The sequence below is a fragment of the Cylas formicarius genome, unplaced genomic scaffold (genome assembly GCF_029955315.1).
Source record: "Cylas formicarius isolate icCylForm1 unplaced genomic scaffold, icCylForm1.1 PGA_scaffold_1__22_contigs__length_36826433, whole genome shotgun sequence".
In the NCBI taxonomy this organism is placed as follows: Eukaryota; Metazoa; Arthropoda; class Insecta; order Coleoptera; family Brentidae; genus Cylas; species Cylas formicarius.
In genome coordinates, this window is record NW_026844264.1 from 30,714,380 (window position 1) to 30,738,128 (window position 23,749).

The window sequence follows — 23,749 nt, forward strand, 5'->3', positions numbered from 1 at the left end:
TATATTAGTAACAAGATATCACTGTCAATTTAAGCCACAACAAGGCCGAAGGGTGTAGAGTTATTTCTGTGAGGAATAAGAAAATGTTATAATAGATTTACTACTCTTGAATAATAATATAAACACCTTAACCCCGTTAACAGCGATATGAAATTTTGATGTCAAATTTAAAAAAAATTACTTTTATTTTAATTTAAGTTAACGCAATTACCTAACCCAACCGAAAGTATTGAGAATAAAAGTAACACTATGCCAATTTATAATAACGATAGAAAATATTATTTTTCTATTCGCAACACAATATCACTGTAAGAAAAAGAATGAAGGGCGTAGATTTATACTTTATACACCTAGTAACCTTGAATAATAATATAAAAACCTCAACTCCGTTAATAGTAATAAAAAATTTGGATGTTATGTTAGAAAACTTTTACTTTTTAGGTAAATTTAAGTTATCGCAATTACCTATGCCAACCGAGACCATTGAGAATAAAAGTAACACCATGCCAACGATACAAAATATTATTTTTATATTCATAACAAGATATCATTGTAACCCATAATATAATGTTTAATAACAATTAAGTAGTCGTTCTAATAAACTAGTCGCTTGCAAAATTTAAACCACAAAACCATCGAAGGGTGCAGATTTATATTTTTTAAAGAATGAATTATAATATAAAAGCCCTAACTCCGTTAATGGTAATAATAAATTTTGATGTTATGTTAGAAACCGTTTTCTTTTGTTAACCGTTTTTATGTTTCAAAATGGAAATTGAAGATCTCGCAATTAGTTAAGCCAACGAAAACCATTGAAACTAAAAGTAAGGCAGTGCCAATTTGCTCCCCCAATAAAAAATATTATTTGCATATTCACAGCAAGATATTAAAGTAACACAAGTTATAACCTATATATTTTAATTCTAATAATTTTATTGTAATATTAAAAACCTTAACTAGAACTCTCTTAATGCTAACAATAAATACGTCAGCACACTTTCACTTGTCGTTTATTTTATTCGTTTCAAGAATTAAATTTAAGTTATTGCAATTACTTCAGCCAACCGAGACCACTGAGAATAAAAGTAACACCATGCCAACGATACAAAATATTATTTTTAAATTCGTAACAATATATCACTGTAACCCATAGTATAATGTTTAATAACGATTAAGTAGTCGTTCTAATTAACTAGTCTCTTGCAAAATTTATACCACAAAAACGCCGAAGGGTGTAGAGTTATATTTTTGAAGTACTCTTGAATAATAATATAAAAACCTAACTCTGTTAATGGTAATAATAAATTTTGATGTTATTTTAGAAAACTTTTTCTTTTCTTAATCGTTTTTGTGTTTGAAAAGGGAAATAGAAGTCGTCGCAATTAGTTAAGCCAACCAAAACCATTGAAAATAAAAGTAAGGCAGTGCCAATTTGCTACCCCAATAAAAAATACTGTTTGCATATTACTGTAACAAAAGTTTTGTTAAGAAATCAATTTTTGGATTATTTTTTAATGGGTCTCGATACCCGTTTGGGACTTTAAATGTGTCATGGGCTGGGACCGACGTTGCCATATCAATACAGACGCCGACTATTAACTCTTTCTCCTCCACAGGTGTGGCTCGCGCTTTCAACGAATGAATCATAACGAACATATTACAAATGGCCTAACGTAACGAAATAAATAACGTCGGTCTCGGGGATAGGGAAGCTTAATCTAATCTCGTTTACCTCCTAACGTCGGGTATATGTGGCGTCCAACTTTTCACCAACAATTAGAACTCTCTAATACTGACGTCACCGACAAACAACAATAACGCACAGGTAAAACTGCATATACTGAAGCGCAGCGTCCCACATTCGGTCATAAAAAATGCGCACTTACGTTATTATGGCGACAAGTCGACTTGTGCAGGGCACTCGCAAGGTAACTTTCGTGGTCCTTCCCGCCAGACAAAGGGCAGAAGGTACAGGTGTTTTTTTAAAAAGTCGACGTGTATAACCACGGATCGCGACGGTTATCAAACGGTCTTGGAACGTAAAAGGTTGAAAATCAACGGTGAACGCGTTCGGCTTGGTGGGGAGCCGCGTTGGGTTAGGATTTTAAAGTGACTTCTTGGGGCTCCCCGCTCCCGCCGGCGTTGGAGGTTAATTTTATTGACCGATTAAATAGCTTTTTTCATGAGTAATTTGTTTTGTTGGCGTCTGCAAAGGTGAGTGTGCGAAAACAATTGCGAATTTAAACGCGCGTGTAACGAGGGTGGCCAGAAATCAAAAGCAACCGTGAGAAGAATTCGAGACATTCGATAACATCCCTGTAATTGGCTAAGAATCTCGCAAATTGTAAACGAACGTAAGAAAAAAAACTTTTGTCACAAAAGACATTATTGGTATTAAGGGCGCTAACAACTTTACAGGGTGGTTAATAATTAACTAGGTGATTTTGGGGTCCATTTAAAAAAGAAATCTTCATATCTCCTAAAAGTTTTAACTTTTTAGATACAGGGTGGTAAAGTTTTCAAAAATAAAATATATATTTTTTAATATCTGGAATACTACTCAGATATTTTAATTAAATTTGGCGAACATACACTCTGTATCAAGAGTGCACCAAATTTTTGTTTTAATAAATTAGTTTTGGTTAGTTTGAAATGAAAACTGTGCGACGGAATAAAAAAATATTTACTTAATGAAGTCAGTGGCGTGCTGATAAGGTCATACCTGCACTGGTTAAATCGAGAACATTTTTTTTGTGAAAAATATAATATCTATCTAAAACAAAATATCTAGTTTTTAGTTACCAACCAGTGATACTTTTACAGTTTTAACATCCTATCAATAATAAATGGTTCTTATTTAAAAAAAAAACACTACCTACTATTAATAATTTTTTACAAAATTTTCTTTTAATAAATTAATAACAGTCTTTTTGAAAAAAAGTAGAACATAGAAACTCGAGAAATTGTTGACAGTGTCCTCCACATTAAATGACACCCACTTCAGCCCTTTTCCTCATATTGCCGGGCACTTTTTGAAGTATAGATACCTCCAATATTCAGCTCTTCTATAGTGTTATCTGGGGTGTGATAAACCAGAATTTTAAGATATCCCCTTAAGAAAAAGTTCAAACTCTTTAAATCTGAGGACGTGGTGGACCGTGGTTGAGGTCCGCCCCAATCTGCACATCGGTTATTAAATGTGTGATTTCAATATTCTCTTACTGCCACACTAAAGTTCTTCTTTTGTGTTCCTAATTAGTCTACCAATCCAGCAACATTGGCTAATCCGTTTCTAAAAACCGGCGATAATTATGGCCTTTCTGGCAAGAAATTAAGTAACTCAGTAATTTACCGAAAACTGTTCCTAATGTTTAAATTCTACAACTGAATTAGGGTTTTCATCGGCCCAAATATGATTATTGTGGAAATTTCTGATTGCATTTCTGAATAGCTTCATAGGTCAATACTATTTTTTCGCCAAACAATGGATTATGTGCAACTTTGTCCAATAACAAAAATTCACGCCTATGGGAAAATCTGTGGGAAGTAATTCGTTGAATATGATATGGATACAATAGTGTAAAATTTTCCAAACCAGGACGTGCGAGATAGAAAAAACCCTGTAGCTATATTGGCCATTTTAGAATTCATGTTTTAATAATTTTTACAAGCGTCATAATTGCAAAATACGAAACTTTTGTTATCCTCGCTTTGAATTATTATAAAATAAACTTCATAGTATTTTATTTTATCATGATGGAGTGTAAAAAAAAATAAATTAAACATACATAATAAAGAAACAATTTATTAAACTACATTAAATTGTCGGCCAATGTTGGCCGACCATGTAATAACTTTTTATATTAGTTGTGTTATTTTATATTATTTAAAACAATTAAACAATTGAATATGACGTAACATCATCACTGTTTGCTTCAAGTTACCTTTTAGGCACAGAGTTCACGAGAGTGCGCGTTTTACTGAATCCTACCCTTCCTTACTTTTAGTCCTTAAACCATCGTTAATTCTTTGTGGATTGTTTCTTAATTTACGTTTCAAAATTCGGATAGTTTTATAAAAATAAATCTCTGCTGGGTACAATTTTTGATTGCTAGGAACTAAATTGTTCTCTGCGTTAACTATACTCCATTTATGAACTGCATATTTTCTACACCCTTGGCGGACATACAGGCCTAAATCATTTCCCCAGAAGCAAACTTTAATCAGTTTTTGTGTAAAGATTAATTTTTTGTTCTTATTTCTCTTTTTCGAATATCTCCCACACTGAATCATCACTAAAAATAACCGAATTCCACAGTTCCTGTAACCATTCCACACGTTCGTTACACCAAGATGAGCGCTTTTGTTTCTATCGCTCGGTTAACAAAGGCTTTTTTTTTACTCCCGTCTGTAAAATACCTAATTACCCACCGATCTAGCGTGCGAGAAGCGTCAGTTTCGTTTCCCATGAATCTGAACCACTTCGGACATTTCCGAGATTATACCGCACGGATTTAGGACCAATCGAATGTTTTCGGAGATATTTCCCACGCTTTGACGTATGTCAATTCTGACGGTCGTGTCAGTGAATATATTTGTGTTGTTTTGCAATACGTTCGGTAAACTTTTTAACTCACTCGTTTATTAAAAATTCGCTCCGCTGCGCTCCGCTCGTGTCAAATAAACTCGCGAGTCAAATGCCGTTTACCGCACTTGTTGCATAAAATACTATTCTTTCGCCTAAAATGTTTACATTCAATATGTAGCTTTCGGAATAAAGTTTAAAATCATTTACCTTATAAGATCCATTCTTCTGAATCCACTTTCTGCAAGTTTCTCTGTACTATTTTCCAGTTTCATTTCATTTTGATATTACGTTTCTAAAGTACGCCCATTGTTTTTGCAGATTTAAACTAACTGCATTCTTAGGCGATCCGCAGGATGCTTTGAACTTTTCCACTTAATTTTGGTGCTACCATTTTCCCCATAGGACTTGATATTGAAGTTGTTTTTATAGTCATCTAAATAAAGGATCTTAAAAGTTATCGTATTTTTCAATAATTTCTTTATTAAAAATATATAGTTTTGGGATTCTTCTATTAAAATCGATGTTTGGAAACTTTATTTAATTCATATTTATAGGACCAGGACTAAATCGCTAAAATTACCTATTGTGGTCAATCTATCATAATTATTTAGGAATCAAATATTAAACTTGGAAACAGTCATTGCTGCTAACAAAAGGGATAGTATCTGGTAGAGCCTTTTCATTCATTTTATTACACGTATATAAACATAATGTTTGGAAGTAATGCATTTAACTACTCACATAAGTTCACAAGACCTAAACCAAAACAGTTAAGGTGGTGCTAGTAAAGTATACGAGGGCTACATATTATATTTCGGGATTTGCAATAAAAAACTATAAGCTATCAACAAATATGACTTTATTGTATCTCAAAATATTTACCTTGATGATCAATACACTTTTGCATTCGATAAAACCAATCATCAAAGCATTTTTCTCTCATCGAGTCGGGCACCTCCAAAACATGCTTTTTAAACGCATCAATCGCTTCTTCTGGTGGCAAAAATCATTGCCCACGTAACTTATTCTTAATGTATGGGAATAAAAAGAATCATTAGATGCTAAATCAGGATTATATGATGAATGGCTCATAAAATCACCGTTTTTAATGCTCAAAAAGTTTGCACTGATCGGTTAGAGCTAGCACTGTCGTCGTGGGGAGTGATTCGTCTTAGGCGGTTGTTTTTCTAATTTCTCCGAAGACTTTGGGCAAACAAATGGTTGTGTACTATTCAAAATAGACTGTTTTATCTTTCACCAAAGAAACAGTTGCAGTTGCCAGTTTTGCTCAAAAAACAGGCTACCATTTGTTTTGAGGTGCTTTGCGCACGAACAACATTTGTGGGCTTTGTATCATTCTGAAAGACCAACACAGTCCTGCTTACTTTCAGGTTCATATACATAGATCCATGATTCATCACCTGTCACAACATCATAGTGGTGTTTGGAAACGACGTGATGGTATTTCTTTAGTTTTTTTGAGCTGATATCAAATTGTGTGGAATCCAATGCAAGCAAATTTTTCATGCAAAATTGTATGTTTGCTAATCCCATTAATGCCCAAAGATACCTCAATCCCATGGAAAGTCACATGACGATCCTGCACAATCTTGGACAACCACCGATTTTGAACGACCTTCACGAAATTTATCCTTAAGAAAACTACGATCATGACTGAAATCCGAAAACCAGCGATAAACAGTAGTCCTAGATGGTGCTTTAAATAAATTAAGTTCATAGATGCATTATTGTTGAGTTATTCCAAGTCTAAAGTTGTGAAAAATTATTGCACAAAAATGCTCCCGATTAAGTTCCATTTTTAACCGTCACAATTGTTTTAATTTATCTCCAAAAACACAAACAACACTAGTTCGTCAAAACCTAACTGAGTAAACCTAACCTGAAAATGGCAAACTTTCCTATAAAAACGTCAGTCGCCAGATGGCAGGACTAGTTTAAATAAATCCTGAAATATAAAAGGCAGCCTTCGTATAACCTATTTTGTCATTAAATGTAGTATTTTCGAACGTTCTTTTTTCCTTGATATCTTAAATGCATAATCTTGACTATTATGATAACGGTGCGAAGAAAAGAAAAGAAAAAAATTGGAATCATATCGCAGCTAGCAAACTGCCTTCAAAAAATCAGAAAATATTTTACGTCCATCCACACTACCCAAATATTAGTTAATTTTTATTGAATTGAACGATCTTTTCCACTTCAATTTTCCCATGCTTCAAGCACCGTAATATGGCCAATGCTTAAACATGTGGAGAATGAGGAAACTTGTGTAGGTTCGAGATCGCAGGAAAGGTGAAAGGTTATATCCCGGGAGATTAAGGTACGGGAATTCGCAAACAGCGAAATTCGAAATCCTACAGCAAATTGCGCTTCAGTGACGTCTGAAAGAACCACTTTCTCTTATTTCCCATTTCTTGCTGATTACTTATGTATTATACGGGGCGTCTCTAAACATAATATTCACCATTGACGAAGGAACATTTTATGCCTTCATTTATATACACGTGTCCTAAATGACTTGGCTTAAAAAATAATCTGTTTTTTTGTTCATATAGAGAGTATTTTGCAAAAGTTGACGAAACTCGGTAAATTTGCTTCCTGAAATTTACATAAAATAATCAAAGTGATCATAATATTAATGGATAGGACTTTCAGTAAACTTCTAAGTTTGTAATTTGTAAATTAAAATAATTTCTAAATAGATATTTTCTTTATTTGCAATAATCTTAAAATTACTTGCTGCCAAGGAGTAGATAATAATATATATTGTAATTTATTTACCATTATTTATGTTTTTGTTGTTTATTCGAGGCTGATTTGGAACAGATTTTGTTAAAAACATCAATAAAAAATAATATATCGTGTTTAGTATACATATCATTAATTTTTAGCAACTGTTCTTAGGTTTTGTTCTTATTTTTAATCAGGTTACTTTTGGAAACCCTAATTGAATTAAAAACTTGAGGGTAATCAGACATGAATTAGCTTTCATTTTATTAACATAGTGGAAAATACGGTATATTGGATGACAAGTCGCTATCACAACTTACATTTTATAAAGAGCTATTTTTCTAATTAATCTATCTATCTAATCTGTACCAGTATTATTTGAATTTGTGTGAACTTTATTACTATCTAAGACATGTTTTATATTGTTTAAAATAGTGCCCAGATTAGAAAACAATTGTAGTTATAAAAACAATTAGCTATGTCTTATCGATTTCAGCTACGAATTGCAGAAACACCAAGGTTTATTTACGAATCCGATTCGCTCTGCTTACAATATAGGCGATCGGTTAAATATTTCGGAGACAAATCGCAAGGAAATGATATTTAGAACGCATTTAAAATAGTTTTCGACGGCTTTCACGTTTTGATGACGTTGTACAGTTCACTTTGATAGTTGGCCAGAGCTCAAAGTGGGTCACCCTATATATACAACATATCTCAATAAATTGGTACCACATGAGAGACATTTTTATTTATAATTTTAGGAAAAAAACTGTTGCATCATAAAAAGTTTTGTCATTATCAAAAAATGTTTAAAAAAAAAGATTATCACAAATAAAAACTACTTTAAATATCCATTTACATGAAAAAAATCATTTTTTAAATGATGTCTAGGTGCAATAACCACGCAAATTTTTGATGCATTTTAGAAAAGAGTAAGAAATGAGAAGGTTTTCCAACCTATCTTCAATATAAATGTATGATACTGCATACTTGAGTATAGTTTTTAGTTCTGACCACTATGTTTAATAACATTTTTTGATATCTCAAATTTTATTTTACTTTACTATGAGTAAAATTCATTTAACTTTTAAAAGCTCGTTTACTACTTGAAAAAATGTATATGTGGTAACTGTACTTAGATTTTAAAACTTTTACTGAGACATTTTGTACAAAACACACTCAAACAAACATATTTTCTTTTAAATGGAAGAGCTTGCTTTAATAGTTCCCCAGTTTAATAGCCCATTGTGTATATAGAAAATTGTTTTTCTTAAGTTAATTACTTTTTGTTGAATTTTTGGTATTTCTCTAAGGTTTAGTTCACTAATTATTACTATGTTAATATGTGTTTTGTCATTTGTCAAAATGTTCTCTCGAATTATGTTACGTACGTCACCCCATCGCCTTGTAGCGCGTCAGGACTTCCAATCAATTCCCGCTGCAGTAAGCTGTAAATAAAGGGAGCACATGGCGGGATCGATACTATCGCCAGATTTTTCGCAAAAACAACACTTCAACGTTCGTATCACAAATTCGAACCCGAAGAGCCTTCGACTTCGATAAAACCGTCTTTATAACAAAAAAAAAGGTGCACGAAAATTCCGTACCGGAAGAATCACTTGCACGACGCGGGGTGTCTGACCCTTCAATAGACTGAGAAATTGCCCATGCGCGTATAAAGGGTATTCGAGTGAAAAAGAAAGTGCTACTTTGGACTTGAAACTTAATGCGCGTCTAGTAATGGCGTCTGCGGTAATTTGCATAATAGTTTTATTTAATAACATTGAGAATGACGTTTCGACAACGATAACCTGTTATCGAATAACATTTACCGATGCGATGTGGAAGGGGCTGCAGTTTTCGCTCCAGCAGTTGCGATCTAGCTGAGTCAGCACTCCATTTAGAAATGTTATCGAATATAGTTCAAAATTAGAAGCTCATTTTAATTTTATAGTGAAGAACTAAATGCCATATAATAATATTAATAAAAACAATAATAATAATAATAATCTTTATTTTCCCAATCGACAAGTATAATGTTTGAATCGGAAATTGTCAAAAAATAAAATAAAATGAGGCAGAATCCAAGACTACAAACAGTAACATATAAACAAGGAAGCAAAAAGACTAACTGAAGCACTCTTTTACTAAGCACAGGCATTTAATCACATATTTTTATTTCTTCTGATAAGGGGATAAAAAATCGCACGGCACTTAGACTTGGGTTTCTATAACAACTATTATATTTTGTATAAGCAACTTTAAAGTCGTCTTTGTGAAGTAGATTTGGAAATACCGGCCATACATCTTATGAACCACTAATACGTCTACTCTCATCATGCGCCTAATAAACACTCGATTCTGATAATTATGTTAAAAAATCCTTCAGGTTATGTAATAAATAGATGTTGGCTCCCAACCTCGATATCAAAGAAGAGCAATGAGTTTTAAAATTCATGTTTTATCTATGAATATTCAAAGAAACTTTACATCATGTACTGACCGCAAATCTTTAGTATGACTATGATGCAATCTTATAAAAGATATGTTTCGTGGATTAAGGTATAAGATAAACCAAGAGTTCAGCTCACTCAAAACCACGTTTCATTTGGCTTTCGGACCTACTGGTCATAGATACCGTAAAGTCATCATCAAACTTTTTAAACGCTGTTTTTTTCAATTGGTCCGAGCCACTCAAACAATCTAAACCGTCAATATACAAGAGGAAAAGTATATACGTACAGTGTGGCACAAAAAGAACTTCCGCAGTTCTTTTCGTTTTTGAGGAGCAGCGTCTTTTTAATTCATTTTTTAAATAATAAAATCTACAAAGATAATATAATTTTAACTTTGGAAACCTATTTAGACACAACATAACAAATTTTGCAAAAAAAGAACACAAATATGGCTTTTGTACTAACCTGAACTAGGCTTTTAATAACGGGACTGTCCATCAGCCCCTTGAGGAATATCAAATCAGTCTCATTGAAGCCATTTTGTACATCGGCATCTAAGTCGCCGATGTTGTCTCGCACATGTTGAAAAGCAACTGAAAACAAAAGTTGCAAATAGTTTTAGAATAAGCACAGAGGGGTCAGGAGAAATATCGTTTTCTTTTTTTTTTTTTTAATGGTAAGGTCTGTATGTTTCATTTTTGTAATATATAAATAAAGAAAAGTTGAATACAGTTATTCTAAATCGACCAGTAATAACTCCCATTTTTTCCAATTTCATACTTCTTTTATCAAGATTTGCGCAAAAAAGATACGGAGTGTTATGCAGCGGAGCTTTATTTTACAGTCAATTTAAAAAACTCTTTATATATTTGTATATACTTTTTTCTAATATAATTTAAGTTAAACAATTTCATAATAATTTAATGAGGTTTAAGAAGTATGCTGATAATTGTTAATTAATTTTATTTTACGATGTTTACTACAATTTAAATTAATTTTGTTATTATGTTAACCACTATTTCGCATAAAATGAAACAAAAAATTTTAAAGCTTCGTTATTGATTCACCGTTTTATATTCCCTTTTGCATAAAAGTCCATCAAAAAAATCCAAATCTAGAAAAACCGAAAACTAACCAAAACACCGAGACAAAAAATGCAAGCGATAGGGAAGTTTTTTACAAAAAAAATTCGGTACCAATAACAAGATAATTCTTTGCAGTACAAAAATAATATTTCTGTTGGCTTATTAACAGTAAAATAAATTTGAATCATTACTAATACAGAAATGTTTTTATTTAACTTGTAAAAGGATATATTACGAAACGATTTTTAAGAGAGACGTATATCGAAATTAAAGAATTTCATCTTCCGGCACTAAAATTGGAGTGCAAGCAGGAAAATACAAAAGGAAGAGGAAGCAGACAGACCATCAAAATTGAAGACAAATAGAGTTAAGATTGCGGGTTTGAGAATTTCTCTTACATATAACCGGAAGCAAAAACTTTTTTAACAATAGCTTTTACAAAAAGTTCACAAATCGCTTCAAACTACCCAAGCTGTTTTTACGACAATGCCAATTAATCTATCAATCATTATATATATCAAGTTCCGCGTGGCTTCACTTTTAATTGGGAAGAATTCATTTATTGCTGCATCTTTGAAAGTTTCTCTACGAATATAACATCAACTCACTATTTTGTCCAAGTCCGTCTTTTAGTGATAAATTTAGAGTATGCGCTACACAAGGATGTCTAGGTAAATGATCGTTTATAGCCGATTTTCTATTTGCGTCATTATCTGAAACCACCGTGGCGATCTTCTGAGCAATATGCCACTGATAAAAATGTCCATTAACTGGGATGCTAAATCTGATCCAGTTTGGCTTCCTTGTACTTCACTGGTTTTTAAGGCTCAGGAATGTAGCTGTGCATTGTCTATAAATTTACTAGTTCCGGTAATATAGTGTAGTGTAGATCTTTTGTTACACTTACATGATCTACAGTTTGATATGGTTCAGGAGTTAGTTGCATTTTTCGAGACGGAACCGAATACAATGGATTCAACAAATTCTCGAAACCCCTTATCAGGGATTGATACATACATACATACAATCATTTTCGGTGAGCTGAGTAGTGGATCTCCATGATCCAACAAGATGTAATTATCCTATGGATCTTTTTGGCGGTAAAATTAATTGCAATAATCGCTTTTCTACTATTCCACTAGTAGAAGCAACAACGCTAATAGAAGCAACACTCCGTTGCCGTTGGCGATTTATTAGAAGTTTTTGCGAAAGTTGATGGGGCGGACAATTCGTCGTGCCAGAGTTGGATCAGTTACTAACAGACAGCTAGGATGCACTCACTCATTCTAAAGGGTCTATAAGATTGGTGATATTCTTAAAAAATGTGTACTCACAATGAAGCTGTTAACTCTGGCAAGGCTGAAAAATGTCGACACCATTGATCATTTTCCTTTGGAACTCATCCGGCAACATTTATTTGATATGAATATGTTTGTTTCATGTTAGGCACGATTTTTAAATGAATTGATTTATATGAAATTAAATGTGATTTGACACCACTGGATAAAATTACATTTCTCAGCAAAGCAACAGCGTTGACGCAGAAGCGTTGTAACCTGCTTATGCGCAGTTTGGTTGTATTGGTCGTGTTGCTACTGGGTTCGTATCTGTTGTCTTCGTTATTGCGTTCTAAGACATTGTGTGAACAATCCAAATAACTTTTATTATATCTGCGTGGTAGTTATGTACTAAGCAAAGTAAAGCAAAGGCAAACTATAACTTCTTTTGTGAAAAATGTATACCACGCTTATTTTGGTGTAAAAATTGGCGACCAAGTCAAGTCCTGGGCTCCTCATACTGTTTGTTCCGTTTGCGTTGAAGGATTAAGAAACTTGCAAAAAGGTAGAAAGAAATGTTTAAGCAAAGTAATGATTGTTATTTTTGTTGGTGTAATGTTCAAGGATTCAATAGAGAAAATAAGAAACAAATTGTATATCCCAATCTTGACTCTGCCATTCGACTTTCCGCCCCAAAATAACTAGAAAACGTCATATAGTCAGAATCAGAGGAATCTAATTCCGACCCAGATGACTCAGGTCTCTCACCAGATTTCAGAGAACGCAAAATGTTTAATCAGAGCGAATTAAATGATTTACACCTTACAAAGGATACATCCGAATTGTTGGCGTTCACACTTCGTGACAAGCATTTACTGGCACCTGGCGTCACATCAAGCTTTTACTGGGATTGAGAAAAAGAGTTATGTCAATCTTTTACTCAGGAGAGACCGCTAGTGTATTGCAACAATATTCCTTAGTTTCAAAATTAGAAAATGTGCAGCATATAAAAGAAGAATGACGCCTGTTTATTCACTCTCACTAAGCGTAGTTTAGCAAGCGGTTTTTTGCAAAGTGGTAACGAACTGGCCTCGGTTCTCGTTGCACATTCTATACATTCAAAAGAAACGCATGAAAATTTAGGACTTCTTTTGAAAAAAATAAAGTACCAAGAATATCAGTGGATGCTTTGTAGTGACCTTAAAGTGCTGAGATAGTCGGGCAAAAGATAGACATTGCCCTCTACAACAGGTCCTACACCTAGTAGCAAAAATGTTTTAAGAGATAGCTTAGTTGACCCCAAACAAGTTTTACTGACTCCTTTTTGCATCAAACTTGGCTTGATGAAGCAGAAATTTCCAGCCATATCTGATGCCAATATAAAAGACATGTAATATGCGTTTGAAAGTTTATTTCCTGTTTTCCAATTTTAACTATTTTCCTAAAAATTTTGGAGCATTTAGTGAAGAACAGGGAAACAGGTTTCACCAGGACGTTGGGGAAAATGGAACCACGATACCAAGGCAGATGGAGCATAACGATAATGGAGGACTACTGCTGGATGTTAAAACGGGATGTGCCCTTAAAAACACACAGGTGTCCGGACAATGCAGCTTTCTGGCGAAAAGATGAAGATTTCACTCAAAAAAGTCTGTAAAGTTTTCTTTCACCTTTTTTTTAACTAGGATTTCACTTTTTTACTGAATAAAAAAATAAATAATTTTGGAAATATCGTGATACAAATAAATGCATAGAATTTTTGAAATCAGCCTACCAAAATTATATAAAATAAATTTTCAAAATAAAAACATCTGTCAAAAAGTTCAATTTTGCAGACTTGTGTAATCGTCCATCCCTAGTCTTCACACATGTTGATGGGAACACGCTACAGAATATTACAAGCATGGCCATGTGCAAAGAAATGACAAGACGGCGACCGGATCGCAACGTTTATGCCGCCGCATTCGATACGCCCGTAACAACCGCGCGCCGCGATGGCGGCATTGACCGCCTCTCCGTGCCCGGGCCCCACCGTGCTAGACGCGAACCGCAACGCGACGAGACACGATCGTTGAGACGGCCGATTGTACAGCGACGGCGGAAACAACCGTCACCTCTCTCGCTTTAACACCGTGCAGAACCCTCGGGATTCGTCGGCCCGGTCGCTAGCGACGCCGCTGTTGCGATCAGCGTTTGCGTTTTATTTTGAAGGCTCTAGCAACTGGCTGCGGAGAAACGAGTTTGTGGCGGCGGCAGTTCGATCGCAGACGCAACGTTAATTCGTCAGACTGTGCGATGAGAATGTCTAGGAGGTTCAACTGCACCGACGACATTTCGTTAGTGAAGCAAGTCGAAAAGTATCCGATTTTGTACCACCACAATCATGCCGATTACAGGGACATGCTGTTGAGGGAAGTAGCGTGGGGTGAGATCGCGACCGAGATCGGGAAAGTCGGTAAGCTGAAGCGGATCGAAACGGGACGGTTAAGCTCTCGGGTGCTTGCGTTCGTTTTCGCGGTGTATCGTTTCACTGGCCGCGCGTCTATGCGAAATATTGTTTAAGTTTATTTACAAATAGCACAAGGACGTCCGTAAAACGTCATCGGGATATCTGACGGGACGTAGCGTATATCCTAGGGATATACTGTTTCGGCTAAGGGACAACCTTGAGACGCCTCAAGGATATACGACGCAGGATGTTTGTTAGGGCATACTAAGTTATACTAGTTGAGACGTCGTTCGTATATCCGACTGTGAGGATATAGCATCTTATATAGATATGCCAGTGGACCTTACTTAATTATTAGGTTTTTTACAACAGCCTATGAGAAATACTGGAAAGGAAATGTCCAGTAGTAAAATTGGCTGTACGACTACAACAATTCTATTCCAGTATTTGGTACTCGCCTGTGATAGCATTACTAAAACACAATTTATACACATTTTTTTCTATTGTAGATATGAAAAAATTGTAGTATATAATATAGCAAAAATATGTATCTTAAAAATTGAGTAAGATACTATATCTTGAACTAAACTCTAAAAGAATAACAAATATTTGACACGTTTTCTGTCATTCTTTGATGAAAGTAGCTCTTTTCAGCATCTATTGAATTCTCACATTCTTTTGATGTTTGTGGTGTGTTATCTTATCCGCATCTGAAAATATTTTAGTTTTGAGAAAGTTTAAAAAAAAAAAAAGAGACTGGTATCTTATATGTTTAAAAAAAAGGCTCGATTTGACGCTGATAGTACTCTGATGAAAGTGATGTTAGATGCTTAATCTAAATGATGGTATATATTTCTGTATTTCATTCCATTAAATACAAACCTCATTAGACTCTCATCGGTAAGATCTCTTTCATGAAAGTAGATACTATCGCGCGAAAAAAATCTAGAACAAATATGACTGTTCAGTTTGACAGTAAAGGCCTATTTTAATGCAATATTTTTTGCCGACCAAAAATTTTCCTAGTTTTGGTTCCCTGATCTTGATATCTCATTGGCTTAACAAAATAATAAAAAACAAGGCGTGATGTTGGTAGAGTACACAACAATGGTTCGTTCAGCTTAGAATTTATCAAATCTTACGTTGTATATTACCATAAAGCCTTGAATTACATGAATTACTGGGGATATTGTGTGCTATCTGTGCTATTTGAGGGGCCGGAGCTAAAGGAGGGACATTGGTCGTTTAGAGATGTCTACTGATTCTCGAATTTTTCTTTGATTGATTGAATTGTTTTCTTGACTTATTTCTAAGTTTTTACGTAAGTTCAATAGCTTATTTAAGGGTCATTTCGGTATCCAAAAACTCAAGTCCAGACAGAATGCTAACGTAAACATAATAAACTTCATTATTCGGAAACTGGATGAAAAACTTACCGGCTTGTTTTTGGATTACTCACGAGCATTTGAAATGGTTAATGGTTAAAGCGGTAACTTATTAAATTTGGAGTGAGGGGTCTGCCTTATAGTTGGCTTATCCTCATATTTGGAGGGACGGATGCAGAAAGAGGGCCTATGAATTCCATATAGCGATATACATATATATATATATATATATATATATATATATATATATATATATATATATATATATATATATATATATATATATATATATATATATATATATATAGCATATATTCCATATAGCTATTAGATATACATATTCGTAGAGAAGGATCTTTTGCGCATGCGTCAGCCCTCAAGTAGTATATAGACTTTTACACAGCCATCTTTGGTGATTTCGAATTTGTTTACATTTTCAATAGAGGTTAAACCTATGAGTTTATGAAAACTAACGCTTTGCGTCGATTTACAAGCAAAAAAAAATCGAAAAAAAAATAGCTTACTTGAAAAGATACATGTAGAAATTGCATCGTATCTACAGCGCTTAAAGAAAAAAACGCCAAAATAATTACAGAATTATGATGCCGAAGTGAGTGCTACAATTCTGCACTGCTTTTCTAGACCTTTTGAGAAAATATTGCCGAAAAAATGCCGCATCCGAACATTGAAGATATGTCAGCGGCTTGTTGAAAGCCTCAAGGTCTTATGGGTTCAACGTCAGAATTTGCACTTACAGCTGGCATTGGTTTAGAACGAATTTTTAAATCTCGCGCATGCACACGTTGGATAGAACTTCTCCATTTTTTTTACATAATTGTAGTAAAATTCTTGCCCCTAAATTTAGATTTCAACCTATCTTGAGAGAGTCTGCCGAGCAGCTGAGAAATTTTGTAAATAGAGAAATTGTGCTATCCTATTATTGTGCATATGTTAATTCCGCCCTATTATATGGCATTGGCGCGTGGAGGAGGTAAAAATGAATCATATTAACATTAACTTTTAAAAAGAAAACCTTCACCTTTTTAGGGTACTAAAGATGCATACTGTGATTTCATTATATGTTTTGCATTGGATCAATACAAAATTGACAGAACTTTTGAACATCTGCTAAAGTTCAAGGTTCCATTCATTCACGCCACAGCATAGGTACAATAAGAAGCAGCTATGCAATGCCTATTTATAATCACTTATCATACTCTGTTAGATTTATTACCAATGAAAACAAATTTGAAAACTCACTAGACAAATTATTATTGAGTAAAACAATATACTGATCGAAGGAGAATGGGTGAATGATTGCTGAGGCAGTGTATAAGTGGTGTGAGTGAAGAAAATTTTATATTTTGTCTTATGTATTATTTGTATTGTATTGTATTTGTTTGTAGGTCTTTTTTGTTTTGTTGAACATGTATTTTTTTTTGGGTGCCAATATGGTTGTGAATTTAATTAAATAAATCAATATCAAACTAAAATTCTTGCATGTAATAAATTGTTCTACCAAATAAAAATCCGAGAATCCATAGAAATCATTAAACAAACCACACAATCTTAACCGCAATTCAAGTCCTTACCTTTCGCCAATATGGGATATTCCAACCTATTTTTTTAGAACCGTTCCACTATAGTTTTCGAATCAGTAGAACTAGTCTTTTTTGATGATCGATTGGAACACTTTCGGGTATAACTAATAATGTAAACCACGAAGAGGGAAAAAGGAAGCGAACTTATGATAATTAACGCTAAAACTTCAAGTTACAAGTTTTCTTTTATATTTGCAATAAAAACCTTTTAAATTTTTTGTTTTATTTGCGTCCATTTATATTCTTCTTTTCCTCACAGTGTTAGAGCTTGCTTGCGATATTGATGGACCGAAAAATTTAATGTTTCAGAATTTATTATCTTTAATTCTCACCCACTTTCAATTAGTTAAATTATTTCAAAATTAGCACATAATATTTCGCTCCCCCTTCCATCCTTTAGATTTGCGTTAGGTTAGGTTAGGTAAGTTATATTTTTATAAATATAAACTTCACCAGAAGTCGTTTTATCTTCGTAGACTAGTGGCAAGCTTGCAACATCGGAGATGGAAGGACGTCTGAAAAAGGTTGCCATTGCTAGCGAAACGCGGCCTTTAGAGCCGAATCAGGACAATATTTCAATCTTTACATAGTTACAGTGAATTCGATCTAAAATAGAATAGCATCAGCGTGATAGAAAAGTGAGGTAAATGAGAAAAAAAATTGGAAATTGTTGTCTTTCTCTTGATCGTATGAATAAATAGAGGAATGGAGTGTTCTCATTGTGGATTACTATATTTACCCGTATGGGCTGTACAGCTATGAAACAATAGTCGGTGAACGTCATGCGGTACCAATCTTCCGATCCCTAAAATAATAAGGTTAACTGGAACCTTTTTTCCGCTTGACAAAAAATGCCTTAATGATAAAATGAAATGAAACCGGCCAAAGAATAATTTATTTCCTGATTTTTTGCGCGGTTAGATCTAAACCTTCAGGAAATGTTACTAGTAAAGTATATTTGTAACGGATAATGGCGTAGCTGAATACCCATAACCCTTTATATCGTTCTTATATCAGTCAAAATACATTTTGACCATAGGTATTTTTTTCTTTTAGCTGAGGACTGTAAAACTCGCTGGAGAAATATACGAGACAATTACAACAAAATTAAAAAAAGACTACCGAAATCATCTGGATCGAAATCACCAAAATGGGGTCTTTACAAGCACCTCTTATTTTTGGACAACAAATGCGACGACTTCAGGTAAACCTAGCGATTTATATTAATTAAGATTAATTGCTAAAATATCGTTTACCGTTTCAGCACCTTAGGCAAGGCGAAGGAATCTCCCGACGAAGACGAGGAATTAGAAAGAGAATTTAACCAAGAAGAAAGTCGAACAGCAACAATCAAAACTCGCAAGCAAGGTAAACTTGCCAACAAGTCTAAATCTGCGGCCGCCGGTCAAAACTCAAAATTTAAAAAGAAAAAGCTTGTACTTAGTGATAATATTACGGACGGTGCTAACGCAGATGTTACAAAGTTTAGTAGTACCAACTTAACGTTGTCGGCAGAGGAAAAACTTTTGTTAGACATACACGAAAGCGAGAACATGGAAGAGGATGAAATTGATCTATTTATGAGAAGCATTACTGCAACGGTAAAGCGTTTGCCGCCCCATTTGATTCCCCAAGCGAAGTTGAATATCTTAAGTATCGTCACGAATCTTCAGTTGTCCACGTTGACGTCACTGGGTTCGCAAGCACACCCTCATTCCAACATTAAAAAGACGAAAGATCAGGAAACATTTAATCCGATAGAGAAAATAGAAATAACTCTGGGCGAGCACAATTTTTTACACAGCTCCTCGACCGGTAGTCATTACGTCAACGTTGTAGAAAGCAAGATAGAAAAGTGTTGATTTTACCACAATGCTCCGGATACTTCACGTTCTGTATAAAATTGTTATTTGTTAGTTAGGACTTAGCAACCGATAGGTTATTTGAACGTTTGTTGATCTCAGTTTATTATTACATTTACCACGAAGAATGATCACTTTTAGTTTAGTTACTTATATGTATTTTGGACAAAAACAATGAATAAATAATGGACATCCCAAAAATGCGGCGGAAACTTTCCTTCAAATACGTCAGAATACAGTAAATAAATAGGAAACGTCAAATGTAGAAACAATTCGGATTACTGTTTTGCTGCATTCATGGGATCTAGCTAGACTAATACAAGAGCATTAGTTAGTAGAAGAGAGCTCGCAAATATTCTAATTGGTTTTCTGGATAGATTCATAGGTATGTATCAAAATTGTGTGTTTTGGGCTGTCACAGAAAGTCAAAAAATATGAAAACATTCCTTGACACATGGATAGAATTGAAACTGGGTCCAAAATTATAGTTAATAATAATGAGAAAGGTTAGTAACAACGGTTGAACTTCATCAAGGAGACATATTTGTTGAAATGTGACAGGTACCAAAAAAGGTTTATTATACGTCGAAGTCACTTCACAATTGTTCACTATGGCGTCTATTTTGTAACGTCCTTCTTGCGTGATTATTATCTGAGTTTGACCTAATAATTGACGTCTCATCGACCACGCGAACTCTACGTCATAATATTCACGTCCTTAAATAAGACGTTCTTAAACGGCTCATTAGCATTTTCTTTTTGGTAAGCGTTTTCAAAAAATTTCTTTCTGCCTTTCTGCAAACACTTACGTACTGAAATATTACCTTTTGCAATTGTTAGGCAAATAATTGCTCTTGAATAAAAAAATTTTTTTTTATATGATTAGCATAATTCAAAAAAGGTTTTTTCCTAACTACAACAAAACTTTGACGCCTTTTATATAACAACAATAGCAAGGAAAACTGGGCTTCTTTACACTGGCCCAAAGATAAATTACAATATTTGAACTGAGGTGGCTTTTACTTGATGAAAATACATTTTCAATTATATATTTTGACATGACAAAATATATAATTTCGTAAAAATCTGAACTTTTATTTCTTATTAATTTTGATAAATTACAATATTTATTTTATTTGTATAGGTAACTCAACGCAAATCGTGATTCAAAATTTCGTCACTTTTTATCGTTATTTTGCTAACTCAAATTCGACGTTTCCTCGACATCATCATAATGAAGTTTCGGAGTAAAAATGAAGACAGAAAAACGTGTAGTGATATATCTGGATGACTGGTACATTTAGGAGCTGTTTTGGATTAAATGATTTGTGCTAAAGGAGTGTTGATATTTCTTAGTTCACACAGATACTTGGAAAATCCTTACCATATGAAGTATTTAGTAAATATACAGTGTGTTCCAATTAAGAAGTGTACAGGCTTGTGAAATCTTTGTCATGGGTTGATTTTGATTTTTTTGTTGTTGGATAGAACCCTGAAAAATGCACTAAAATCTTGTTTTGCTTATTGATTCAACTTAAAGTCACGGCCATTTTAAAAAAATATCCAATCCAACTATACCAATTTTTTTAATTTTTCAATACGGTGTACGTCGTTGTAAAATCTTTGATTACGATATAATTTTGAGAACTTGTTTTTGTTGACTACATCAACCTAAAGTCATGGCTAACTGGGACTAATTTTTGATGCCAAATATTGCGAAAGGCTATTAGGGATTTCTTTAAGAAGAAAGTGACAACGAATTTTTATTCAGGACTACATTAAACCTAACTATACTAATTTTTTATGGCTCAATTTGGATCTTTTTTTTTTGCTGGATAGATCTTACTAAAGAGAAATGAAACGGTTTTTTTGTATAGCATCGACTAAAGTCATGGCTAACACACAGTTTTTGAAGTGGAAAATCGGGAAGAATTTTTAGAGATTTTTTCAAGTAGAAAATGACGAGACCCGTGTTCAGGACTACCTAAAAGTACCTAAACCAATGACCAAAATTTTTTATGTTTTAAAAAAATAAATATATATTGTAAACCTTGTAAATAACGATTATTTGGTATGTGTTTTTAAGATCTTACAAATTTTAATTATACAAATTTCAAAAGTAATGACCAAGAGGGCTTTTTAAGGGACCTTTATTTTTTAGTATCATTTTAACGCAACAGCATTAATGAATCTAAGTATTCGAAAGATAGAATATAAACAAAATTACAATATAAATTGGTTTTACAAAGGAAACGGTATGTTATTTTCATTATTAGATGAAAATTAAAAATCCCTTTAAAAAAATACAGCATTGTAAAGTCTGTTTAGTTCGTATCTAATCATCTCTAATCATATTTAATTTTAATAACATCGTTAATGTCTTTCAGTGAAATCTATCCAACAAAAAAGAGTTGTCAAAATTGAGTGATAAACAAATATTAAGTAAGGCGCCCGCGATATTTCGAGCACCCTGTATTCGAACTTTATGGAAATTAGTTTAGTTAGTTTAGTGTAGTTCTGAACAAGAATTCGTTGACACTTAATTCTAATAGCTTTTCTCGATATTTGACATCAAAAATTAGTCCCAGTTAGCCATGACTTCAGGTTAATGTAATAAATTCGTTATATATTTTTATTCGTTATAACATAATGTAAGTTTGCGATTGGACAAGAATTTTATAATATTTATATATTTTCGTGCACTTTAATCAAAATGAAAATATTAACTTATTAATAACCTTAAAATGTCTGCATTTTGAACACGTAAAACTACCCAACATGGCTAAAAATGACGTCATTCGCACAATCACTCATTATAACTTCACATAACATTTTATATCTGGTTCACAAATATAGACGAAGCTAATTTTCATGTGATTTGGTAGTAATAGAAATATTTTAAAAATCTGAAGTGTTTTTGTTCATCGACCATTAACCATAGGCTGTTAACCAAATATGCGTCAAAACAAAAGAAGTAGGTACTTTAAAAGTGATATTTATATGAAATTTTATTTTAATAGTTAACTGTAACCAATACGGGCGTGTGATCTTTGTAAACTGTTTATGCTTTTGAAAATAAACATCGGTCAACCTGTAGCGCCCGGACATAAATTAATTACGTTTTTGTTGGATCATTTGACGTTTCTTCCAAAATTCTAATAATTTAATGCGCTCTCTACTGGCGTGCAGTGACGTGCAGTACACAGAATTGACACGATTTCGGCGGAGCGTAGCCTCGGGATAAATTTTTGATTATTTTAAAGCGAAAATATTTTATTTTAGGCGTAGATATTGTGACTCTTAGTACAGTACAGTAGAGTAAAGTGACTTCATTGATTTTCTCTCTCTGACTTCTATTGTTCTTCACCTAAATCTTTTAATTATAATTTGTTTCGTCGCGTTTTCATTATTTTCTTATTGGCGTTTTTAATTGGAAAGTTATACATTTTTTGTTTTCAAAAAAATTACATTAACAGGATTACAAAAATGAAATATTAATAAATATATGTTATTGATCGTGTCCGTTCGTTATGTTGCAAAATATAAGTACCATATCTATTATTATGCTCTAGGAAATATTTTTTTAATAAACGACTTTATGGGGTCAACAGATGCAACAGTCGTCGACAGATGCGATAAAAAATTTGGAAATCATCATTTAGGTCGTTTTTCATTAATAAATAATATTTTTTTGCTTATTGGTTTTTAGGAAAATGTTTTAGAAATTAAGTTAAGTATTTTTATTATTATTATTATTGACATCTTATTTTATTTTTATTTTGTTTATTTCATCTATTTTTTTAGTAGGTCTTCTATTAGAATTAGCCGTAATATTAAGTAAGCCCTTTAGAGATATTATATATAGCATAGCAGATATAGTTATAGCAATACCTGTATTTCCTGATAAACAATAAATAAAATTAAAAATTAATAACAAATAATGGGGAGCCGAATCGCTAATTGGATTTTAAAAATGCGCGGTATAAGCCAAAGTTTAATGTGCAAATCCCAACGTTTAGAAGCGCTTATCTAAAATGAAAAAAAATCTTCAGGGTTTTCCCTCTTTTGCCATTGTTTTTCAAATGTTGCTTTTGGATATGTCAGTTTCGTTCAAATACATTAAGTTTATTTGTCAGCTACGTATTGTTATCAAACACCTCAAACTATTTTATGGAGTACCGTACTCTGCGAACCTCAATGAAATTTGCAGAATACCAAACAATCATTTCAGCAGACTTGTTTTTAATTCGCCTATTATTGATCCCCGTAAACGAAGGTACTTTAATAATCAT

The 23,749-nt window shown here is 33.3% G+C and overlaps 2 protein-coding genes across 8 annotated transcripts in view; one reads left to right on the top strand and one right to left on the bottom strand.

Annotated features, from left to right (window-relative positions):
• Positions 1–23,749, bottom strand: part of LOC132697063 (protein PALS2) — a 66,599-nt gene that overhangs the window by 15,079 nt on the left and 27,771 nt on the right. For 2 of the 5 annotated variants that reach the window (XM_060662323.1, XM_060662324.1), the window contains one exon: positions 10,264–10,391. In XM_060662323.1, the coding sequence (XP_060518306.1) occupies positions 10,264–10,391 (128 nt within the window). The other 3 variants (XM_060662326.1, XM_060662325.1, XM_060662327.1) reach the window with 3 other exon arrangements.
• Positions 10,818–22,333, top strand: LOC132697067 (uncharacterized). 3 transcript variants are annotated; one of them, XR_009618114.1, is made up of 4 exons: positions 10,818–14,615; positions 18,652–18,799; positions 18,860–19,842; positions 20,602–22,333. XR_009618114.1 is itself a non-coding variant. In XM_060662331.1 (4 exons), exons 2-4 carry the CDS (start codon positions 14,456–14,458, stop codon positions 19,455–19,457), a joined length of 906 nt encoding a protein of 301 aa, XP_060518314.1. In that variant the 5' UTR covers positions 10,818–13,809; positions 13,996–14,455; the 3' UTR covers positions 19,458–20,592. The 3 variants fall into 3 exon arrangements, 2 of the variants coding, with proteins under 2 accessions (XP_060518314.1, XP_060518312.1); XM_060662331.1 differs by lacking the exon at positions 20,602–22,333 and having other exon boundaries at positions 10,818–13,809; positions 13,996–14,615; positions 18,860–20,592; XM_060662329.1 differs by lacking the exon at positions 20,602–22,333 and having other exon boundaries at positions 18,860–20,592.

Bases quoted from the DNA above. Each gene is read 5' to 3' on its own strand.
- LOC132697067 (XM_060662329.1), top strand. From the start codon at position 14,456: ATGAGAATGTCTAGGAGGTTCAACTGCACCGACGACATTTCGTTAGTG. The intron at 14,616-18,651 runs GTAAGCTGAAGC...TTTTTCTTTTAG, and splicing joins GACCGAGATCGGGAAAGTCG to CTGAGGACTGTAAAACTCGC. The intron at 18,800-18,859 runs GTAAACCTAGCG...TTACCGTTTCAG, and splicing joins AACAAATGCGACGACTTCAG to CACCTTAGGCAAGGCGAAGG.